This window comes from Hippocampus zosterae, chromosome 4 (genome assembly GCF_025434085.1).
Source record: "Hippocampus zosterae strain Florida chromosome 4, ASM2543408v3, whole genome shotgun sequence".
Lineage (NCBI taxonomy): Eukaryota > Metazoa > Chordata > Actinopteri > Syngnathiformes > Syngnathidae > Hippocampus > Hippocampus zosterae.
The window spans coordinates 1,136,411-1,161,534 of record NC_067454.1 but is presented as its reverse complement, the minus strand read 5'-3'; the positions used below and the strand labels follow the sequence as shown (position 1 = coordinate 1,161,534).

Here is a 25,124-nt window from a genome sequence, read left to right as displayed (position 1 = left end):
GTACTTGAACGTGCCGTAAAAATGTAAAAACTGCAGGGTTCATGGGATGAGAGACACGAGAAGAAATATATTAAATGTGAGATAAAAACGAGATGAAAAATAAATCTGATGCTTCAACGTTTTGCTCTTTCACCGCAGTTGGCTGTACTTTTGTGATATCTAAATTGAAATGGTCCCCATCCTTTTATTCTGTTTACGAGACGTTAAACAAAACAAAACAATGAATGATCCTGAAGGTAACGCCGCTTCCTCAATTTGAGCCAGGAGGAACCCGATGTGTGATGAAATAAGTTTTTACAAGCTCGCGACATCAATCGAGTTTCTCATCACGGCAGTGGGACGCGATCGAAACGGATTCCGTTCTTTCGCCGCGGCAACCGAGTGTTGTGTCGTTTTGTCGGGGATGTCAAAGGTCTCTTCTCGCCGTCTTTTGTCTCCAGGGACGATTGTCACGGCCCGGAAATTTGACCGCGAACGCCAGCGGGAGTACGCGGTGACCGTCACGGCCACCGACCAGGCCAACGACCCGCTGATCGGCATCTGCCAGCTCAACATTCTCATCGTGGACCAGAACGATAACAGCCCCAAGTTTGAGAACATCCGCTACGAGTGTGAGTGCAACTGGACTCGGAAAAGAACATTTTGGTGACCTTCATTCAATTCCAGAAGCCAATTTGGCCCAATCATTCAAATCACCAGAAAGTGATTAGAATTGAAAATGCAACGAGACACGTTTGGAGTATTTCGACCGGCATGCTAGCTAAAACTATCTTGTTTGTGTTAAACACCCCCAAATTCTTTCCTTGCAGACTTCCTTCGCGAAGACACGATGATCGGGACCAGCTTTTTGCGAGTGGCGGCCCACGATGACGACTTTGGAACCAACGCCGCCGTTACATACTCTATGTCCAACGAGCAGCCGGAGTACCTCAGGGTAAACCCGCTGACCGGCTGGGTGTACGTCAACCAGCCCATCTCGCAGGTTTGCACTCACGCTAAATGGACACGACATTCGGTACACCTGCACTCAATATCAGAGTTAATTTTTTTGTTTTTCATTTAATGGTAGCCAAGCAACAGGTGATGTTTGCAATAATATGTGCCACGTGCCTCCGCTAGTCTCGAGGGTGTTCTCATTCAAATGCCGTTCGTGTCAAATAAGCACACTACTCAAGCTAGAGTTAAAATATGCAACATATTTGATCAATAATTCCAAGGAATATTTCTTCATGCCGGGCGGACCGGTAGTCCAGTGGTTAGCACGTCGGCTTCACAGTGCAGAGGTACCAGGTTCGATTCCAGCTCCGGCCTCCCTGTGTGGAGTTTGCATGTTCGCCTGCGTGGGTTTTCTCCGGGTGCTCCGGTTCCCTCCCATATTCCAAAAACATGCGTGGCAGGCTGATTGAACACTCTAAATTGTCCTTAGGTGTGAGTGTGAGTGCGAATGGTTGTTCGTTTCTGTGTGCCCTGCGATTGGCTGGCAACCGATTCAGGGTGTCCCCCGCCTACTGCCCGAAGACAGCTGGGATAGGATAGGCTCCAGCACCTCCCGCGACCCTAGTGAGGATCAAGCGGCTCGGAAGATGAATGAATGAATGAATGAATTTCTTCATGCCAACATATCCCAACATATCGGCGAAAAAAATGTTTGAGTTGAGTTGAGTTAATGTCCATAGATATGGAAGAGATGGTTTTCCTCATATATATGAAATTGCTGTATCCCGTATCCTCCACAATCATAGTGTGTAGTGTGTAGTAGTCTAAAAATATATCTTCTCAGGCTGAACAAAAAAAAAAAAACATTGCGTCCTGCGTGCATTTGATCGCTCGGGAAGTTATTCCTCCCGTTGGACTTCTATCACTGCGACCATGTCGCCGACGTGCAATTTCTTGGATTGCTGCCGCTTGTTCCGAGAGATTGCGCCCGGCTTTAATCGTGCGCGGCCTGAGGAAATATCCACGTCTCATTTCGCCGAAGAAAGGACTTTAGTGATGACACAATCAGATGTTTGCCCGCTGCCTTTTTTTTTCCCACCAGACGTCTACGCGATCAGGATAAAAAAAGTGTCGCTTGCTCCTGCGGGCATGGAAATGTGAAGAGCGGCATCGTTTGCGCTTAGCATGCCTCTTACGTGATTTGATTGAGATGAAGACATTGAAGGATTTCTCTGGAGGGCTTTTCAAGTGGCATCATTAGCTTGATTAGCTTAGTGCGTTAAATGGAAGATGGAGATGAGAATCTAGCGGCCATTGTGGATTCCTGCTCCACGATATTGAAAAACAATTGCATGATCTGAATCGGAATGAAAGTGGATCTGCATGCGAATCATCCAGCAGCATCAATTGCTTGAAAAAGTTGGTTTGATCAAATTAAAATGAAATATGCAAAGACTTGATTTTAAGGGATTAAAAAAAAATTACAAAATTTGGTGATGCATGTTTAGCATTGGTGATAATTAAAAGAAAAAAAGAAAACATCTCCCCAAAAACTGAATTTTGTCCCGTATAATATAAACCAACAAAATAAAAACCAAATTATTACATTTGTACTCAATTCGGAAGTGCATCTTTTTTTACTGCTCTTATGATTGTGTTTAAAAAACAAAATAAAACATTGAACTCTCACAAAATTTGGAGTTGACTCAAAGAATTTGTGATAAAAAAAACGACTTTGTAGTTGGATTTTATGGAAAATGATGTGAAAATGTGTTTTTATTTGACAGAAACAACTCGTCCAGAACTTAAACTATTAAATTTAGAGATGAAATGATTAAAGAAAAAAAAACAGGGTAATGAAATGAGAACTCACGAAAATGGAGATGCAACATGCAAGCAAAAGATCAAAGTGGGACGATTTGTGATATATATTTTTTATATATATTTTATATTTCGGATATATATTTTTTGGGGGAACTCATAAAAGTTGGCACTGCATGTTTGAGGTTAAAGTAAAAATTAACCCTCACAAAAATAGAATTTTATGATTTGGCATCAATTAGCCCAAAAAAAAAAGAAATCTGGGGGAGAATTAAAAAGTCAAATGCTAAATTTGAAAGTGCAGGGATAAGTTGCGATGCAAAAAAACCCCCCAAAACTAAACTATACAGATTTTGGAGATCCATGCTTGCCTTTGACGACAGAGAAAAACTGATTTTACGCCCAAATTAGATTTTACGCTAAAATTGCAAAATTGCTAAAATTTCATTGGCCAAAATGAACTTGGTCAAAACCCTTTTTTAGTTTTCTACTATTTGAGCACACAAATCAACTTTTCCCTCTTGTTTTTTTTTTTCCACTCCACTTCACATTCTCGCCGTGGCTTCAGAGGACCTACATCACCCGGGAGATCATGGCCACAGATGGCGGAAACCGGAGCAGCTCGGTGGAACTGGCCGTCACCATCACCAATGTGAAAAACCAGCCGCCGCAGTGGGAAAAGGAAAGCTATGCCGTGGTCATACCCGAAAACACCGTGCGGGACACGCCCATCGTGGTAAGTCCCCGCCCTGTTTAGCATCAAGTGATTGGTGAATTATTTGAGTCAAGACACCGCTGTTTCGGATCGACATAATATTGGGCAAGCAGACTCTCAGATCTCTCCGACACGCAAAGAAGTCGAAAAGTGCCACAAACAAAAGTTGCACAGGACGGCAGCCATTTTGTTTTGAAATAAGATAAGATAAGAAAAGCTTGATTTGATTGACAATGGAGACATTTCCAATTTACGCAGCAAAATTATGAAAGGGAGAAGACGAAGAACAAAAATCTATCTATCTATCTGTCTATCTATATCAAGAAATATAAATGAGAAAATGTAAATATAAGCATATTAAAAATGGGTGAGCCGGGGTGAGTCCAGGTTTTCAGGTCTGTCTACTGAATAGCCATTTTGGTGTTTCTCAAACTGCCCTTTGAGCTATTTGAGCGATAACAAGCCCCGCCCCGATCGCAATCAGGTATCAGGAGACTGTCGCACATTCGATAAGCTTCTTTTTTTTCCTTTGGCTACACTTCTGCTGGGGAATTTGCCAAGTAAGCCTCAAGTGGAATCAGGGATTCGAGACAGATGGGCGACGTGAAATTGCAAGATTTTACTTTTGTTTTTGGTTGTTTTGCTTACGTTGTCTGTTCCTTCACGTACTCAAAAGCTCACCAAATCTTATTTGTCTGTTGTACATCAAGCAGTAGAATTAAACTTTTCGACCTGGAAACCTAATAATCATGATCATCGCTATCCACGTTTTTCGATCTACCGTTGCACAAAGATGATGTTGATGTCAAATATGATAATGTACTCAAGTCAAGTCAAGTCAAGTCAACAGTATTTATAGAGCACTTTCAAACAGCCATCGCTGCATACAAAGTGCTGTACATGGAGCGATTTAACATATACAATAAACAGTAAGACGAATCAGTAATAAGTAATAAGTAATAAGGCGGTAGAAAGCACCAAGCAGTAAAACCAATAGCAAATCTAAGTCATGCTGAGTCAAACGCCAAAGAATACAAGTGAGTTTTGAGGAGGGCTTTAAAGATGGGCAGCGAGGAGGCTTGCCGAATGTTCAGTGGGAGGTCATTCCAGAGAGATGGACCAGCAACAGAAAAGGCTCGATCCCCTCTGAGCCTCAGTTTAGTTCTTGGTACGTCTAGCAAAGACTGGTCCACAGACCTGAGGCGCCGGGCAGGGGTGTAGGGGCGTATGAGCTCAGAGAGGTAAGGTGGCGCGAGATTATTCAGAGATTTGAAAACAAAGAGGAGGATCTTAAAAATAATTCTAAAATGAATGGGGAGCCAGTGAAGGGATGCCAAAGTAGGAGTTATATGCTCCCTCTTACGAGTACCAGTCAAGAGGCGAGCAGCGGCATTCTGTACCAGCTGAAGGCGCTTGATGGAGGACTGGCTGACTCCAAAGTACAGGGCGTTGCAGTAATCGAGCCGGGATGTGACAAAGGCATGAATTACTGTCTCAAAGTGTTCATGTGAGAGGAAAGGTTTTATTTTGGCCAGCTGTCTAAGGTGAAAGAAGCTGGATTTAACAACGGCACCAATTTGCCGATCGAGTTTGAAATCACTGTCCAGTTTAAGTCCCAAGTTTGAGACCGTTGATTTCAGATAAGGAGATAGGGGGCCCAAGTCTACAGGATGGAATGTACAAGGTCCACTGGGGCCAAACAATATCACCTCACTCGCATGCATTCAGTCACAGAAAAGATTTGTCATTGTTACCTGGTAACACATTTCTGACTTCTCCGATTTGGTTCTGTGAAAGTGAATCCAGTTTCTGAGCTGTAAGCTGGTGGCAACGGAGGAAGTGGTGGCCATGCTTTGTGTACATTCGACGGTAATCACAGCGTAAGCGTTCCAGTTAGCCGACCTCCTTCCTCAATTGCACTTTAGAGTTAATTAGAAAGAAGAAGAAAAAAAAACATCTTTTTTTCCAAAAGACATCACTTGAATCGTTTATTAAAAAAAACAAAATATAACCGGTTAATTATGAGCCGAACCTGGAAACAAAGACGACCTTTTTCACATGGGGATTGCTCTTTTAGCAACCAAATGAAAAGACAGAAAAAGCAAAGCGCGGAAGCTTTATTTTTAGCGCGCTGCAGATGTTCGCTAATAGCCGTTTTTCATTATTCATCCGCACTCCCGTTTATGCCTTCTCGACTAATCACGAGTGTTTTCCCAGCGTCTCTCCAAAGCAATTAAGTCCATTAAAGCCGCTGATTGATATTTGCGCGTCGAGGATGCAAACAAAGCAGTCGCCGAGGGTCCTTCACGTTGAGCTATCGGATCCCCCAAAATGGCAGCCGACGGTCGGGCCTGAGCGAAATGAGAAAAGCGGCGGTCGTGGTAATGACTCTGTTGTGGAAAGTAGAACACTTTGCCGTTTGAAATCGGCACGTTTGCCAGCCAGTGGCTCGCATTGTTTTGGGTCCGTTTGAATAGCGGAAAGGGTGAGGCTAAAGGGCTAGCTTGGACTAAGTGGTTTGGAATACGGTCAAGGCAAAGAGTAAGCCATTTTCATTTTTTTTCTTCCTTTGCCTTGCTTTGCGATATTTCATCTTTGTTCTAATTATTATGATTATTTTTTTGGGGCAGTCTTCACATTGAGCCAATGGGATGGCCGGAAATGGTAGCGCAGCCTGACGGCGATGTTGCTAATGGCTCTGCCGCGCAAATGAGAGCTCTCCCCCCCGCCTTTAATCGGGCACGTTTGCCAGCCGGCGTCTCATTACGCCGGCTTCCTCACTCGGGGGCTTGACCGTCTTCAGCGAGGTCACCGCCGTCCTGTCCAAGATGGCATTTTTGAGCCTAATTGGAAGCGCATGGCAATGTCTTCTGCTTGCTGCTTCCGCCTTAATTAACCAAGCAAGGATGAGGCGGGAGTGGTGAGGACGCCTCGTGTTGTTTGGTCCCGGCGGTTTGGAGCCTCACCGGAGATTTACGGCCTTAATATTTGACTTTACGTTATTGCGCGTCGTAAAACACAGAGGGGCTGATCGCTTGCCGCTAAGTAGAAGAGTGGAATGTGCCAGGAGGTCTCCGGGGGCTGCAATAGATTAAAAGATTTCATCTGGAGCAGAGCATACAATTTAAAGCTAACGTGACAGAGATTTGTTATTCTCGGGTGGGCGCTTGCGTGCGTTGGGAAAAACGGGAGACCGTGGCGGCGGCAGAATCCTATGTCGCATTTTCATCTTGATCAGATGCAAAAGTCGACACGAGGCAGGATGGTCGAGGGGGTTCGGCTTTGCAGTTTTGGTTTGGGCTCGGAGTCAAAAATGGGGGCCCTCTCTCCAAACAGACCATCAAAGCCACCTCCCCGCTGGGCGACCCCAGGGTGACGTACAATCTGGAGGACGGCATGGTCCCGGAGACCAACATGCCTGTCCGCTTCTACTTGACGCCGAACCGGGCGGACGGCTCGGCCTCCATCCTCGTGGCGGAGCCTCTTGACTACGAGATCACCCGGAACTTCATGCTGAGAGTCCGAGCCCAGAACGTTGCCGCCGTCCCGTTGGCCGCCTTCACCGTTGTCTTCGTCAACGTCACAGGTTGGTCTTTGGCCTGGTCTCACCATTACCCGTCCCACCTCGTAACGGTGCGATGGGCCGGTTCGGCCCTCGAGATCTCGAGATGGACACCCTTGCCCGAGCCAAAGTCTCTGGCGCCAAATTCCCCCCCATCCCATTCTCGGAACACCGCACCCCCAGCCCTCGCCCCAGAGTTCTAATTGTAACTAACCTGAATCCTCGGTCCTACTTTGAGCCCTCATGCTAACCTCGCTTCTGGTCTTTTACCCCCTTTGAGCTCTCTTGCCCGCAGATCCCCCTCCATCCGAATGGTCCAATTCTGACGACAAATAATGAAACTAGCTCAGACTTTGTCACCTGAACTGAAATGCGCAGCTCAGTCTCGCTCAGTTCAAGTCAATTCTCCTCCCATTTTTTTTGTGACTCGCGGCAAAGACGGACGGTCGGGCTGCTCCCCGCTCGGTGGCCCTGTACAATCGTCTCTTTCGTTGACGCGGCTTCAAGACTGCGCTCGCGGCGGCCCAGCGTCACGGCTTTGTCCGCTATCGATTCATTTTGTGAACCTCATCCTGACACCGGGACGAATGAAGGATCATTGTGGAGTCACGTAGGCGACAAGGGGCCCTTGTCAACCATACAGGTCCTACTTGTACTTTGGAAAAGAGACGAGGATGTGAAATAAGAACGTGGCTGACGCCAAATGACAAGTGGACGATCAGACCACAAAAAAGACAAGCACCTCTCACCGTTAGAGCGCGCCAGCATTCCATTTTCCTTTCTGAATCCGTCGCGGTAGCCCTGAACCGTATGTCCTAATCGCACACTGTCACCTTATACCTTTTGGCTCTCGCCATCACGCTTCCATATAATGATGGCGATCATTGTCATTTATGTCCCATTTATTGCAAACATACTTTGTCTTTCCTAACGGACTGGACCGGAAAGGTCTTTAGCGGAGTGACAGCAAAGGGACCTCCCGAGTGGAATAATTTATCAAGTGGAACCTTGACTGGAATATTTCAGTCCAGTAGTGGAAAGAGCCGGACGTTTTGCTCCCGTCGGCTCAGTCTGGGCGTTCCGCTGACACCCGCAGCCGTTCGTTCTTTTTGCCGTTTCGCCCTCCTGTCGACGTATCCACAAGTTAGCTCGTACTCGTCCGGACTTCAAATGCCGCTTCATCTTCGCGCAGCCCTTTGCAAGTCAGAACGACAGCCCGGCAAAGCGTTCCCCTTTGGTCCGACCGCAGAACTTGACAGTTGAGCAGGAGAATAAAACACGTGTCAGGACACGGCCAAGTAACGCAAGAGAAGAAAGACGCCGCAAGACTTCTTGTCACGTGCAAACTGTCCAAGTAACTGTTGTGGAACTAAAGGTTTCACTCTGTAATTCCAAATGCATTTTCAAATGCCCCAAAAATAAAGTGTTGCGCTGACTAAAAGGTCGACGTGCGCATTGATAATGACGCAGAACAACTCGGGCCACTCATCTCAGGGCCGTTCAAAGTGGAATGCCGCAACTCCCAAAGTCCTTTTCGGCATCCTGTCCGTATTTGAAGCAATCCCCTGGTCTCCTCCAAATCACACATTTTCAGGAAATTCAACCAAAATATTTTGGGAGTTACCGAGCACTGCATTATTGCTATCGTCTTATCAAATATCAATACGCACGCCACCCCAAAGTCACGTTCAAACGCTGACCCACTGATCTGCTTAAAAAACCCCCAAAAAAGCAAACAAGTGTTCCATCATCTTCCTGAACTCATTTTTTAAAGGGTTTCGGCCCAACGTCAACGATATGCAGCATATTAAGCTTAAGAAACGTAGCCCCGCCTCCATGCCCGGTGTCCCTAACCCTAACCCAGACCACTTACCCTGGTGCCTCTGCTTCTCAGTCCCTAACTCTAAGGTAGCCCCAAACCCAAGCGCTTTAACCCCCTGAGCCACACCCCTAACCCTCACCTATATCCCGAGCCGCCCACCACCCACCCCTGACCTCAATCCTATCCTCGAAACCAAAGACCAAAACAGGCGTACGGTCAAATGTACGTTCAACTAATCCAAGTTGCCATTCCCGGCCATTTTGCAGATGTGAATGACAACGTCCCCTTTTTTACATCGTCCATCTACGAGGCCTCGGTGACCGAGGGCGCCCAATCGGGAACTTTGGTGTTTCAGGTGTCCGCCAATGACCTGGACTTGGGCCTCAACGGCAAGGTGAAACCCTGCGCTCCCACGCACTCGCTTTCAGAACAAACGTTGGCACCACAAATACTATCTTTCTTCTAGATCGCCTACTCGCTGCTTGAGGATCGAAACGGGGACCACCGGTATTTTCGCATCGACCCCGAGCTGGGTTTCATCTACACGCAGGCTGTTTTTGACCGCGAGACCAAAAGTTCCTACCTCTTGGAGGTCCAATCGATGGACGGCTGGGAGTCGGCCAGGCCTGGCAAACGCGGACAGCCCAACTCTGGTGAGCGGTGGTCGTCTCTCTTTGCTTGCCTGAATTAAGAATGCTTAGAAGCGCATTGAAACACGCTAATTGGTTTTGAACCTGCTTCAAAAACTTCAAAAGTGTGCCTCTGTCAGATACTTTAAAGGCTTTTGGGGACCACAAAAAACTCCACCTCCCCCGATGGACTTGGCTTGACATTTTGAAAATGCAATAACTCATCTTTTGCCTCGTTGAGGATAAAGAGGAACCGACTCGGCAACTGTTGATGCGGCCAGAACCTTTGTCGATGTTCCAAGTGAAAAAAAAACCCAACCCCATTCATGGCTTTTCTTTTGCATCAATATGAAAGAAGAAATTTGGATGCTTCAATGGCAGACGACGAGAATGTGATCCATCCATGACGTTACAAGTGCAGCTAAATCACAATTCAAGTGTCCGTTCTTTGGCCAATTGTTTGTTTTAAGCTTCAGAAAGCGAGATTTCTTGTCTGGCCCAAGTGTCCCGAAATCAGTCAGTGCGAAAATCCAGGAGCCACTCACTTTTGATTGTTGCACTTCCAGCAGTTGAAGTCGTTAAATCCGCTCCAGCAAAAAAATTAAAATTAAAAAAAAAAGATTACAGCATCCCGGAAAGGCATAGCAGTGGAGTCCTTAGAAATTCATAAATATAAATGTTAGTTTTAATTTTTGGGGATTGGTGTTTGTCGTGACTCAGTAAAATTGTATCGTATGACTTGCTTGACTCAAGTGATGATTTGAATCGACTTGAGTGGCTTGAGTTTTGGTAACTTGGGAAAGTCGAAGCTTGCCGACCCTCCAACCTGTGCCGCCGAGCGACCAGACGGCGCTTTTGGATCTTTGTCGGCTGCTTGGACAGCCGCAGTTCATTTAAGTCTCCGTTTGTTTCCGCGGCGACAGATGAAGCGCATACGTGCCGCTTCGGTTCGACCGACCGAGCGCATGCGGACGGCAGATGCTCGTCCAGACGGACGCTTGGAGAGAGGTGTTGTGGGAAGGCGAGGACGCAGGACAATATGCTTTTTGCTCACCACTTCCTAGATGAGCCCGGGCCCTTCTCGATATCCTCGGCTCGGCTAAAAATCGTCTCAATGTCAAACACGTCACACAACAAATGACTGACCGCGATGAACGCGAGCAAACCTGAAGAAGAACTCGTTTTCATTGCCATCCGAGTTCGTCACGCGTAACTTTACGCATCTGGCGAGTCGGCCCCGTGCCGGCTGGCGAACAGATGACGGTCGCTGACAATCTTCTGCCAAAAATGTGCTGATTGCATTTTAACTGAGAGCGAGAGATTGCTTTGCTTAGATTTGTTCTTGATTTTACTGCTTGGTGCTTTCTACCACCTTTATTACCGATTCGTCTTACTGTTCATTGTGTATGTTAAATCGCTCCATGTACAGCACTTTGTATGCAGCGATGACTTTTTGAAAGTGCTCCAGAAATACTCTTGACTTGACTTGACTTGCTTATGATGTGTTTTGAACTTGAATGAGAGCAGATCGTCGTCCCTCTCAACATCATGTGCTCCTGTTACCGTTGGTCTGAGAGAGAGAGAGAAAAACAGTTCATTGTTCTGCCCGTCACGATTCGTTGCTGGCATAGAAAAATTAACCTTTGGTCTCCGTTGACCATCCCACAATTTTTGGAGGTTTTCTAACCGGAAAAGGGTGTTTAGCTCCACAGTCTCTTTGCTGTCGCTATTTTTTTATTTTTTATATGCCTTTCGTTTCCTCTTGAATAATCACTGTGGCCACGCCCGACCCTCTACCTTCTTTGGTAGTATTCTTCCTTCCGACGGATGTTTTTCTCAGTTTCTGAAAAGCTTACAGAAAGCGCTTGTACCTCTCTCAACTGTCGCTTTGCACTTTGCGGTGTGAATGTTTGGAGTGCGAACGGGCGGCTTCGTGCCTCTTTTTGCACCCCGCCCCCCCCCAACTCCGACAACATCTCATTGAGTTGTTGTGCGCCATCTCCCCCTTAAATTATTCATCTCCATCTCGCCGAGTGCAAATGATGCGACGCTATCAAAGGCCGGTCTACCACAGCTCCGCCCCATCCCGAAGGTTCCATCTTTTTTTTACGATGAGTTTATTTGCTTATTTTATGCCCTGTAACCGATGAGTCCCTGTGGCAGGCAGTGGTGGGTAGTAACAAAGTACAAATACTGTACTTGCTAATTGTACTTGTAGTAGTGAGACTTTTTCATTGGAATCCCCTGCATTTAAAAACAAATATCTGTAGCTGCCATAGCTTGTTTTGTCAAAACAGGCTTGATTTTTCAACTTCCATAGGTAATGATGATGTAAATCTGTAAATATAGAGAGGCAAAGTCAACAGTTTGAGATCTCAGTCAAAAGACCAAAAAGAGAGAGGTCCCCGCACCCCCTCAAAAAAAATGGTTTCTGACCCAAAAGTGAAGACAAGGAAAGTTTTTAAAATCCATCCATCCATCTTCTACCGCTTATCCGGGGCCGGGTCGCGGGGGCAACAGCTTTAGCAGGGAAGCCCAGACTTCCCTCTCCCTAGCTACTTCTTCCAGCTCTCCCCGGGGGATCCCGAGGCGTTCCCAGGCCAGCTGGGTGACATAGTCTCTCCAGCGTGTCCTGGGTCTTCCTCGGGGTCTTCTCCCGGTGGGACATGCCCGGAACACCTCACCAGGGAGGCGTTCAGGAGGCATCCGAATCAGATGCCCAAGCCACCTCATCTGGCTCCTCTCGATGTGGAGGAGAAGCGGCTCGACTCGGAGTCGTTTTTAAAATCTTTTTTTAATTTATTGTGAAGAGAAACACATCAAGACCGACAACTAAACAACTAAAACAAGACGGAGAAATAGTTTATGGTGGCAAAAAGGATCATTTATTTACAGTTCCGAAACTAAGAAATGTGTCGTGAGTGACTTTGGCTCAACCCATGGCTGAAGTTGAACACGATTGGCATTTTGACATGCCATTTGCCATTCGCTCCATGTGAAATGTTCACAGTTTGTATTTTAAACACGAATAATAATAATAAAAGTCAACTCTTTGCACGGAAAGAAGTTTGAAGCCCCGGGCTAGTGGGAGAGTCTCATCCGTCTATGTGTTTTCCTCAACAGACAAGAGGCGGCAAATGTAAGGGAGGACGGTTTGAGTTATTTTGGTGCGCCTCGGCGTGGGTGAAACACATTTGCGACTACTTTGTGTTCTGGCTGCAAAGCGACAGATGTGCGAGGTGACAGAATAGGCACAACTCCGCGCTTGGAATAGCATCTTTCTTGCTGCCGTTATGAAGACTTTCTTGTTATTGTCATTGTTGCGTCCTTGGTACTCGTAGGCGCGCCGGATGGCAGCGTGTTCATTAGTCAGGTCAATGGAAGGTCACAGTGTTGGGGAAAAACGTGGCATTTATTTTTCAGGGAAGGCTATTTTTTGTTTTGACTAAAGTTGTACATTTTGCAGGATTAATGCAACAGTCGTATTTTTTTATTGGCATCTTTATGAGTTCATTTATTTATTTGCAGATTCCATTCCAGATTTTTCATGAGAGTAAGCATGTAATGTTAAAGAATAAAGTTGCATGATTTTCAATCACAAAAGGTGGCTCGGTGTTCTGAGAACACAGTCATTGTCTTTTCAAGAAAACAATTTTGAATTTTACTAAAATAAAATAGCATTTTTCCAAAATGTCATTATTTTTAAGGCTGTGTTATTAGAAAAATGAAGTTTGACGTTTTGGAGGATAGTGACATTTTTTTTGGGGGGGGGGGGGGGGGGTACAGTATTTAATGAGCACTTTCAAACAGCCATCGCTGCATACAAAGTGCTGTACATGAAAAGACAAAGACAAATAGGTAATAAAGGCGGTAGAAAGCCCCAGACAGTAAAATCAAGAATAAGTCAAGTCAAGAGTATTTCTGGAGCACTTTCAAACAGCCATCGCTGCATACAAAGTGCTGTACATGGATCGATTTAACATGCACAATAAACAGTAAGACAAATCGGTAATAAAGGCGGTAGAAAGCACCAAACAGTAAAACAAAGAACAAATCTAAGTCATGCTGAGTCGAATGCCAAATAATACAAGTGAGTATTCTGAAAATATATATATATAAGCAAGAAAGTCATAATTTTTTAATGTCTTGAGAATCATATAGCATATCATATTTTTTGAAAAGCAAAAAAAGCAAAACTCTTATATATATAAGAGTTATATATATATATTATATGATGATCAAATTGTGAAAATGTGCGATATCACAAGGAAATCATTATTTTTCGGAATAATTTTAACTTACAAGACAACTTGTCTTCTTTTGCAAGAAAGACAATATTAAGACTTCAAAAAAAGATTTTATTAAAACTAAAGCTGTGTTTTTGAAACGGTAACAGAACAATTGACCATAAAAAAGACCTGGATTGATCAAAATTTGCAACCTTTTTTTTCTCTTTCCCTCCTGGCCCAAGAATCAAGTACTAATGTTCCGATCCATAAGTCAAGTCAAGTCAAGAGTATTTCTGGAGCACTTTCAAACAGCCATCGCTGCATACAAAGTGCTGTACATGGAGCGATTTAACATACACAATAAACAGTAAGACGAATCGGTACTAAAGGCGGTAGAAAGCACCAAGCAGTAAAATCAAGAACAAATCTAAGTCATGCTGAGTCAGTACAAGTGAGTTTTGAGGAGGTTTAAGTGTTTGTTGTTGTCACTCTCAGACACGGCGTACGTTCGCGTGTTCATCAGCGACGTCAACGACAACGAGCCGGCCTTCGCTCAGAGCGCGTACGAGGTGGACACGGATGAGGACGCCGACGTGGGATTTGCCGTCCTCACCGTCAGCGCCAACGACGGAGACGAAGGTGCAACTCCACATTACATCCTATATCATGCGTGGCGGCTACAGCAAATAAGTAAAAATGATCCGTTATTAATAAGCAGCATTAAATACGATGTCGTACATCAAATATACATAAACATTAAGTACGGTCCTTATAAATCCAGTCAAAACTACGATGCATGATAGTTGCACTAAATATGATATGCACATGCGCTCGAGAGGCGCGTCAACATCAAATATGAGATAAGTTTGATGCACAATACCGCTGTGTAGACATCACACGGAAATGGTAAATACCGTAGGATTTAACAACTACGGCTCCGCAAAGGTACATCAAGTACGAAGTGAGCGTGTATCCATTCGACTTGATTTATAGTGAATGTAAATGAGGCGCATTGAAGGCACGGTACGTCACATCCCATCTGGCACGTTGTAGTTATGTTTAAGATGCAAATATGCTGTCGGGGGCTTCAAACATGATGTGAATATGGTACACCCGTGGTCTCTCGCCGTCGCTGTTAATTGTAATGTTTAGACGCTACCTTCAAACTGCAGAGACACCGGGATGGATGCGGTACAGTAATGCTATGGTAACGACTACGTATCAACGGGGTTCATTGAATGCAATGTAAATCAGGCGTGACGGCCAGGTAGTCCAGTGGTTAGCACGTCGGCTTCACAGTGCAGAGGTACCGGGTTCGATTCCAGCTCCGGCCACCCTGTGTGGAGGTTGGATGTTCTCCACGGGCCTGCGTGGGTTTTCTCCGGGTGCTCCGGTTTCCTCCCACATTCCAAAAAAACATGCATGGCAGGCTGATTGAACGCTCTAAATTGTCCCGAGGTGTGAATGTGAGCGTGGATGGTTGTTCGTTTCTGTGTGCCCTGCGATTGGCTGGCAACCGGTTCAGGGTGTCCCCCGCCTACTGCCCGGAGACGGCTGGGATAGGCTCCAGCACCCCTGCGATAAACTTTGTCTTTGTCATACATGGCGATGCTGTACAGTGGAATTATATGGCAGACTCCACGCGGACACATGACACATTCTGAAATATTACGCAGAATATCCGGCAAACGGTGTCGATTAAAAAAAAAAAATGTACGTTACGTAAAGCAGTACTATGATGTGTTTCTAGAAATCGATGTCAACGTGGAGGAACAGCCACTTTGCACATCTGCTACACGAGAAGCTCGTAGAGTGTTAACGTGGCATAGACGGCACGTTCGAGGTGTAGAAAATATGCTACATTGGCGTTCTGCCCCGACGTTGCCACTCCTTTGCCCCCGGAGCAGTGTCGCTGATGGCGGCACCTTGGTGGGAGCCTTGGACTCTCTCAGCAAGATCACGACTTGTAGCCTGACAGCCAAAGAAGGCAACACACTTCAATATGGCAATGTTCGAAACCCAACAAGCGGCTGACCTTTCCAGTCCGCCCGCCTATAATAAGGCGCTCGTGATGACTCGGCGATATTATCGCTCCGGGGCTTGAACGACGCCACTCCTCATCCGACACCTTTGGAATTATGATCTATTAATGTCGGCTTGCTTCCAACGCAGGCCACCCCGTGGGCTCGCAGCCCGACGAGGTTGTCCAAATGTTCTTTTGCGCCGTTAGCATCTTGTCGCGGTCCACTGACAACCCCCGTCAGGCCATTAGAGCGCCATTTTGGGGACAAGCGTGTTGCTCAAGCCAGACTGACCACCATTTCCTGGGGGCTGTTTCTTGTGCCCCCCCCCCCCCTCTCGTCTCAACATGGTTTTATGATGAATAATTTGTCAAATAAGACTTAAACGGATGAATCCATCCATTTTCGGCGACCTCACGACGCTGCCATTTTGTCCTACACGGCCCTGCGCTGCCGACTGTAATTGAGTGCCCTCGGGCTGGCATTGTAAAACTCAGCCCTGCACAAACAGAGAAAAAAGGTGAACTGTGACGGTCGTAATGCGAGGACAAAAGCGTACAGTCGACAGCAGAGGGAAAGAAAGGCACAATAGTTTGCATTTATTTATTTTTTTCAATTTTTTCAACACGTTTGTCATGAAGAATGACTTTTTTTTTTCAAGAAAGCGGGCGTAATAAGATTTTCATTCATTCATCTTCCGAGCCGCTTGATCCTCACTAGGGTCGCGGGGGGTGCTGGAGCCGATCCCAGCTGTCTCCGGGCAGTAGGCTGGGGACACCCTGAATCGGTCGCCAGCCAATCGCAGGGCACACAGAGACGAACAACCACTCACACTCACACACCGAGGGACAATTTGGAGTGTTCAATCAGCCTGCCATCCATATTTTTGGAATGTGGGAGGAAACCGGAGCACCCGGAGAAAACCCACGCAGGCCCGGGGAGAACATGCAAACTCCACGCAGGGAGGCCGGAGCTGGAATCGAACCCGGTACCTCTGCACTGTGAAGCCCACGTGCTAACCACTGGTGTACCGTACCGGGTCGCCACGTAATAAGATTTTTTTTTCCACAAAAATAATTTTTGGGGAGAGGGGCATTATTTTTTTCCTCCAAAGGCAAAATTAATCTTACAAGAATGAAGTCTTGTTTAATAAAATGTTGGTTTGAAAAAATAGTGTAATGTTGTAAGAACATTACTCTGTGTAACATTCCAGGAGTCAAGGTAGAAAAAAAAACTGGTTCCATAAAGAAAGGGTTGTGTTCGAATAAAACTGCCATTTGGGATTTTTTTTAATATGCCCTGAAATAATGTTAGAATCAATCTATCATTTTATGAAGTAAAAAAGAAAAAAAAAATGCCCGATCTTGTGAGAATGAAGTTGTAATTTTTTTTTGGGAGGTCCTTCTCGATCCTGCTTTTGGAAACGGAGCCACCTTGATGCTAATTGTCATAATGATCATCACGACCGTAATGGAGAAAACAACCTGCATAGTCGAACACCGGCCATGAGCAAAGTTCATGACGATCAGAAAAAAATAAAGATGTCAAGACTGCTTGTCCGTGTGAATTTTGGCACATGAAATGCAAATGTGAACGTGGAGCACAAGCGGAGCTGAAATTGAACATCTGTACTGGATTAAAAAGGCGAGAGCCCCCCACTTGGGATGTCATTATCAGTCAAATCAATACAATTGCATGCAGCGAGTTCGGCAGAGGCCGCGAGCTCCTCCCCACTGCTGCCAGGGAGTTTTTTTTTTTCCCGGTTATTTGTTGGATGGCAAAAAGCTGGAATAAATCCTCTCTGTAAACAAGCGTAGTCTCGTTAAATGCCAGAGCTAGTCAATACTCGCGCTCAAAAAGGTCTCATTATAGCCTCCGTGCTGGCCAGAGTCGGTCCAAAACACCTGCGGACAAACTCCATCTACTTCGCAGAAATCTTCGGAGTCTGTAGAAAGTCTCGCGCAACTCTCACGACGACATTACATTTGAGGAAAGCAAAATTTTATGAGCCCGGATACAAGCGGCTGAAATGAGTTTTCTCCGCAGGGTGTCCGGGCTCTCCCTTAGAGATAAGGTGAGAAGCTCAGTCATCCGGGAGGGGCTCAGAGTCGAGCCGCTTCTCCTCCACATCGAGAGGAGCCAGATGAGGTGGCTTGGGCATCTGATTCGGATGCCTCCTGAACGCCTCCCCGGTGAGGTGTTCCGGGCATGTCCCACCGGGAGGAGACTCCGAGGAAGACCCAGGACACGCTGGAGAGACTATGTCACCCAGCTTGCCTGGGAACGACTCGGGATCCCCCGGGGAGAGCTGGAAGAAGTAGCTAGGGAGAGGGAAGTCTGGGCTTCCCTGCTAAAGCTGTTGCCCCCGCGACCCGGCCCCGGATCAGCGGTAGATGATGGATGGATGGATGAAAATTTTATGAACATAGATTCTATTATTTTCTCAAACAGCGTTTTTCTCCTGCTCAACGAATGTAGACTAAAATAACACCGTGAGCTCCTAAGAAAATGGGCCAACCTGGAATCATAAATCGGCCTTATCATGTAAAGCGAATCATTTTCAAGTTACGCCGGCACCTACGGCGTTAGCATCAGCGCTACGTGCAAAAGTGACGGATGAAAAGACGACCCGAACGAAACTGCTCCCGTCGACGTGGGCAGGCCGTGCAAACTCTGCTGCGCATTTTCATGCTTTCCACTCCATCGCTCGAGTGCTACCCGTTGAAATGATCAGCTCGCACGACTTGAGATCAATCGACCCGCCTTTCTGAATGTGTGATTTAGTTATCGTTGGGCGTACTTGCTCTGCATCCTGTATATAAAAAGACGCCATGTTTATTCATGGTTTCACATGGTTGCTGTAAATTGCACAACTGCGTGTGTGCGTACGTGTGTCGTAAAGTGCATTGTCCAGGGAAACGGAGAGATGTTGCAAATTTTTGCTGCTGTGAATTGGGAATTTCTCCATTGTTAGACTAATAAAGGTTTTCTTAACTTAACTTAACTCAAATGAGTCCAGAGATGAAGAAAAAAAAAAACACTAATTTCATTTCGTTTGGACCGCAGCATCCCTTTGCCGACCGCCGTTCTTGAGCTCCTCGCGGTTATTTGCATATATTCAAGCCATGCGGACAATTAGAAAACGGAAGTGGACGGGGAGGGGGGGGCGGCAATGTGAACCCAAGTCTAGAGAAGTTGCGATTGCACGTATCCCCCTGACGTCTCGTTTGGAAAGCCAAACGCAGGCGCTACAAAACGAGGCGGATTGAGGGCTCCCAACAATTCCAATTGTTCCGCACGGCTCTCTCTCACACACACACACACACACACACTCATTCATTCATTCATTCATTCATTCATTCATTCATTCATTCATTCATTCATCTTCCGAGCCGCTTGATCCTCACTAGGGTCGCGGGGGGTGCTGGAGCCTATCCCAGCTGTCTTCGGGCAGTAGGCGGGGGACACCCTGAATAGGTTGCCAGCCAATCGCAGGGCACACAGAAACAAACAACCATTTGCACTCACACTCACACCTCGGGACAATTTAGAGCGTCCAATCAGCCTGCCACGCATGTTTTTGGAATGTGGGAGGAAACCGGAGCACCCGGAGAAAACCCACGCAGGCCCGGGGAGAACATGCAAACTCCACACAGGGAGGCCGGAGCTGAAATCGAACCCGGTACCTCTGCACTGTGAAGCCCACGTGCTAATCACTGGTCTACCGGGCCACACACACATATATATACAGCCCCCCCCCCCAACAAAATGAAACACACACACACACACACAAAATGTCACATGCTCCTCCTGACCTAGCGAGCCTCTAACCTGACCGACTTCGTAACAAAGGAGCCAACAACTGAACGAGCTTCCTTCAAAGCTGCCGCACGTACCTGCACACATCTAATGAAGGAGGAAGCAAACAAACCGAGCATGCAACCAACCAATCGCTTTCACGATTTGGAGGTTTACGCATGACTTTAGCATGTCAACTGTATTGGAATGCCAATCTATCTCTGAGTACACATCAGCGATTTTGGGCATGAAGCAGCAACAGGCGTGCTGGGAATTAGCATAATGCTAATCAGAATAAAGACAAATTTCGGAACCTCGCTGGCAGGCAAGCGCGCAGGGTCAGAGCCATTATTTCACGAGTGGCGTCGAGGAGGGAGGCGGGGCGTTATTGTTCCAGACCACATTTAAGAGCAAATCATCATCATCGTCGTCATCATCCTTTTCGCATTCACCTACTCTTCATTGTGACCTTCAAACTAGAAAAAAAAAAAAGAAGGAAACATGAAACGAGACTTATCTACTTAGTGCGTATATTTTAAAACATGGACTTTGTGTATTGCAATCACTCCCGGCTATATGAGTTCTTTTATCGGCAGGAAATACGTACATGGGAATATTTAGACATGTCAGGTCGAGACAAAAAAAAAAAAAAGCTGCAAAGGCAATCCAAGGTGATTTATGCATCATTACTTGACACACCATTTCAGCACATTTACAAACAGATGTCAAGACATTTGAAAGCATCGCAAAGAAACGCAATGTAGCTTTTTGAAATGACAAAAAGAGCGTACAGCCAAATGGAGGTCCAAAATGCTTAAAAGACCTTCATCGAAGGAATAAAAAAAAGTCCCACTTGTGAACTTGGATCCATTTGCGTGAAAGCATCGCAGGTAAACACAGCTTTGCCGCGTTTGGCTTGAAATGCGGACTCCTCCCATCGAGCCGACTGTTTTCTTCATTCGAAATATTCCCTTTTGCATTTCCTTCAGGGCGGCCCGGTAGTCCAGTGGTTAGCACGTCGGCTTCACAGTTCAGAGGTACCGGGTTCGATTCCAGCTCCGGCCTCCCTGTGTGGGGTTTGCATGTTCTCCCCGGGCCTGCGTGGGTTTTCTCCGGGTGCTCCGGTTTCCTCCCACATTCCAAAAACATGCGTGGCAGGCTGATTGAACACTCTAAATTGTCCCTCGGTGTGAGTGTGAGTGCGAATGGAGCTCCGGCCTCCCTGTGTGGGGTTTGCATGTTCTCCCCGGGCCTGCGTGGGTTTTCTCCGGGTGCTCCGGTTTCCTCCCACATTCCAAAAACATGCATGGTAGGCAGATTGAACACTCTAAAATGTCCCAAGGTGTGAGGTTGAGTGCGAATGGTTGTTCGTCTCTGTGTTCGCCCTGCGATTGGCTGGCAACCGATTCAGGGTGTCCCCCGCCTACTGCCCGAAGACTGCTGGGATAGGCTCCAGCACCCCCCCGCGACCCTAGTGAGGATCAAGCGGCTCGGAAGATGAATGAATGAATGCATTTCCTTCACGTCTTCACTCGTGGCTACAATTTCACAGAAGTCTATTTCCAGCATTACAATCTGAAGAAGCAAGCTTTCAAAATGTTGAGGGGGGGGGGGGGGCGGCGGGTGATTGACGTTGTTTGTCCACAAGCAAAAAAAAAACTCATCCACATGATGAGTTTACTTTACTTGATGACCTAATTTGTCCGAAATGAGCAACATGATCAACGTTTAGCCGTTTTACTCCACTTGCAATGCTTGTTCGGAGAAGCGGTTTTATTTCTCATTTTTCCTCTCGCAGTTTGATTCGCCCAACGTTTTGTTTTTTCCGAGTATGCCTGCCTCGTCTGTCTGGGTGATGTATTGTGTTTGCGGCAACCGCTCGTTGTGTCTTCAAGGGCAACTCGCAAAAAACATCATTTCGACGTGTTAAAAAGGCACCGAATAGAGTTTGTATAGCTGCCAAAGGAGGGGGACAAATTCAATGCAACGATACCTCGGCCAGCACAATTATATGTTATCAGAATGCACTTTTGTGGGCTCCAAAAGGACGACGGACTGATTGGACGTCGTTGGCTGAAAGCTTCTGAAGTGTAGCCAAAGCTTTACATTCGCCGCAATGGCCCCCGCTGACCCAATAACGCGCTTCTCATGAATGCAGACATATTCCCGCTTGACCCTGAATGAAAACCAAATCAAAACAGTTCAAAATGTTTTGCAAGCGAAATTATGAAGTGGCGGCACTCGGTCGCAAAAGGACATTTTATGTCCAATGAACAGCAACAAAAAAACAAAAAAAAACGTTTTGCTAAGAATGGACACTTTCTTGGCGGTCGATCTCATGATGGGAACCGACGCAAGAGCTGTATCAAAATATCTTTGAGCGTTCAGCCACGTTTCACTTGGCAACGTGACATTTGGTTGACATGTCCACCATGAGCAAACCCACAAAATAGTCAAAAGGAATGATGTCCCGCGGAAAGTCTGCCATTTTGATTTGACACATTCATTCGAGGCTCTTAGTACTCTTTGACCATTTCAGGTTTCTGCCAAACCGATGCCGATGCCGCATGAAATTTGGTCGACATCCCTTTCATGAGCAGTCCCACAAAAAAAGTCTGAAGACGACGTTTCCAAAAAGTGACAGGAAGTGGGCCGTTTTGCTCGAAGCGGCCCATTTTTTGGCTCATGTTGGTCTTTCCAGACAAACTCATCTTGAAAATTTTGACACGTTCATTCGAGGCTCTTGGTACTCTTTGACCAAAATCAATCACCATTTCAGGTTTCTGCCAAACCGATGCCGATGCCGCATGAAATTTGGTCGACATCCCTTTCATGAGCAGTCCCACAAAAAAGTCTGAAGACGACATTTCCAAAAAGTCACAGGAAGTGGGCCGTTTTGCTCGAATCGGCCCATTTTTTGGCTCATGTTGGTCTTTCCAGACAAACTCATCTTGAAAATGTTGTCCAGTACCCTCAAAAAAAAAAAAAAAATACTCTTAGAACCTTTTGACCAAACTATTTGACCATTTTATGTCTTGGCCATATTCTTTTTAGCAACATGAAATTTGGAAAGCATCCCTTTCATGAGCAGTCCCACAAAAAAGTTTGAAGACGACATTTCCAAAAAGTCACAGGAAGGGGGCCGTTTTGCTCGAATCGGCCCATTTTTTGGCTCATGTTGGTCTTTCCAGACAAACTCATCTTGAAAATGTTGTCCAGTACCCTCAAAAAAAAAAAAAAATACTCTTAGAACCTTTTGACCAAACTATTTGACCATTTTATGTCTTGGCCATATTCTTTTTAGCAACATGAAATTTGGAAAGCATCCCTTTCATGAGCAGTCCCACAAAAAAAAGTCTGAAGACGACGTTTCCAAAAAGTCACAGGAAGTGGGCCGTTTTGCTCGAAGCGGCCCATTTTTGGCTCATGTTGGTCTTTCCAGACAAACTCATCTTGAAAATGTTGTCCAGTACCCCCCCCCCCCCCCTCCAAAAAAAAATACTCTTAGAACCCTTTGACCAAACTATTTGACCATTTTATGTCTTGGCCATATTCTTTTTAGCAACATGAAATTTGGGAAGCATCCCTTTCATGAGCAGTCCCACAAAAAAAAGTCTGAAGACGACGTTTCCAAAAAGTCACAGGAAGTGGGCCGTTTTGCTCGAAGCGGCCCATTTTTTGGCTCATGTTGGTCTTTCCAGACAAACTCATCTTGAAAATGTTGTCCAGTACCCTCCAAAAAAAAAAAAAATACTCTTAGAACCCTTTGACCAAACTATTTGACCATTTTATGTCTTGGCCATATTCTTTTTAGCAACATGAAATTTGGAAAGCATCCCTTTCATGAGCAGTCCCACAAAAAAAAAGTCTGAAGACGACGTTTCCCAAAAGTCACAGGAAGTGGGCCGTTTTGCTCGAAGCGGCCCATTTTTTGGCTCATGTTGGTCTTTCCAGAGAAACTCATCTTGAAAATGTTGTCCAGTACCCCCCCCCCCCAAAAAAAATACTCTTAGAACCCTTTGACCAAACTATTTGACCATTTTATGTCTTGGCCATATTCTTTTTAGCAACATGAAATTTGGAAAGCATCCCTTTCATGAGCAGTCCCACAAAAAAAAGTCTGAAGACGACGTTTCCAAAAAGTCACAGGAAGTGGGCCGTTTTGCTCGAAGCGGCCCATTTTTTGGCTCATGTTGGTCTTTCCAGAGAAACTCATCTTGAAAATGTTGTCCAGTACCCCCCCACCCCCCCAAAAAAATACTCTTAGAACCCTTTGACCAAACTATTTGACCATTTTATGTCTTGGCCATATTCTTTTTAGCAACATGAAATTTTGAAAGCATCCCTTTCATGAGTAGTCTCACAAAAAAAAAGAAAAAAGTCTAGATAAGACGTGCCCCAAAAAAAACGTCAGCCATTTTGATTTGAATCGGTCAAAGGCTCTTGCGCTTGAAGTGCCATCAAATGCTGGTCAATGTCCCAATTTTGTGAGATTCCGAGCATTTCATTGCATTCATATGACTATTTATTATTATTTTTCTTTTGTAGCTTTGTAGTTTATTTTAAAAACCTCCACCGGTGGTTCCGTGGAGCGTTTCCACAGTCATGCAAAAAGATAAACTTCCGATGGATTTCTCATCACGAGTGGCTCTTCACATGCCAAGTCGGAGTAATCGCCTTTTGTCCGGCAAGGCGAGCCTGCTATCTGATTGCGCGTCCTCCCGCTAACGCGCACTAATGCTCTCCATTAACAACGACTGACCGGCCGATTGGCAACCGGGCGACGGCTTCAGAGACGAGCGCTTCCCACGAGGACGCCGCCTCTCGGGGAAATCAATGCGTCCGCCGTCTGAGTGAGCCAAAACCGCTTTTGTGCTCTTCCGCAGGCGGGAACGCCAAACTACGTTACCAAATCACGTCCGGAAACACTGGAGGTGTGTTTGACGTGGAACCGGAAGTGGGGACCATCTTCGTCGCTCAGCCTCTGGACTACGAGCAGAACAAAAGGTAGACGAACGGCATTCGTCAATCCCAAATTGAGATGAGAAGAAAAACAAAACGGGCATTTTGGCCGGTCACGGAAATCCATCGTGAAAACTCTCACAGATGCTAACACGGAACGAACTCCATTCGATTACTTTACAGTCATAACGGGGCTCCACGCTAACTTTCCAGCACAGGATTTGGCCACACCCCTTTTTTGGGGTGGTACAGCAGGACTATATTTGCCGAGGGATCGTCATGGCAACCGGCTTAGCGTGGTTTCGTATGATGTAAACAGAAACAGTGCAAAATATTTAGCTGCCACGAGAATTTGGTTTGCGGCTCACCAAACGGCTCACTCACTTTCAAAGAAGACCAAAAAAATGCAACGATGCCGCGGCAAAAACCCTGAAATCTTCATTTCAGGTACAAGCTGCATGTTCTGGCTTCCGACGGCAAGTGGGAGGACTACGCCACGGTGGCGGTGAACGTGGTCAACAAGAACGACGAAGCGCCCGTGTTCACCGTCAACGAATACTACGGAAGCGTCACAGAGGAACTGGATGGTTCGCCCGTCTTCGTCTTACAGGTAAGCCGATTCTGCTCCT

General features: G+C 46.1%; 2 protein-coding genes across 2 annotated transcripts in view; both read left to right on the top strand.

Moving 5' to 3' along the window:
- The window catches only part of si:ch211-186j3.6 (neural-cadherin), a 197,455-nt gene that overhangs the window by 81,710 nt on the left and 90,621 nt on the right, over window positions 1-25,124 (top strand). The window contains exons 10-18 of the mRNA XM_052062613.1: window positions 441-611; window positions 810-982; window positions 3,326-3,493; window positions 6,809-7,058; window positions 9,123-9,250; window positions 9,323-9,509; window positions 14,210-14,353; window positions 24,420-24,540; window positions 24,943-25,105. Coding sequence (XP_051918573.1) covers window positions 441-611; window positions 810-982; window positions 3,326-3,493; window positions 6,809-7,058; window positions 9,123-9,250; window positions 9,323-9,509; window positions 14,210-14,353; window positions 24,420-24,540; window positions 24,943-25,105 — 1,505 coding nt within the window. The remainder of the gene's footprint in view (window positions 1-440; window positions 612-809; window positions 983-3,325; window positions 3,494-6,808; window positions 7,059-9,122; window positions 9,251-9,322; window positions 9,510-14,209; window positions 14,354-24,419; window positions 24,541-24,942; window positions 25,106-25,124) is intronic.
- The window catches only part of LOC127599097 (major histocompatibility complex class I-related gene protein-like), a 157,543-nt gene that overhangs the window by 100,040 nt on the left and 32,379 nt on the right, over window positions 1-25,124 (top strand). The window lies entirely within an intron of this gene.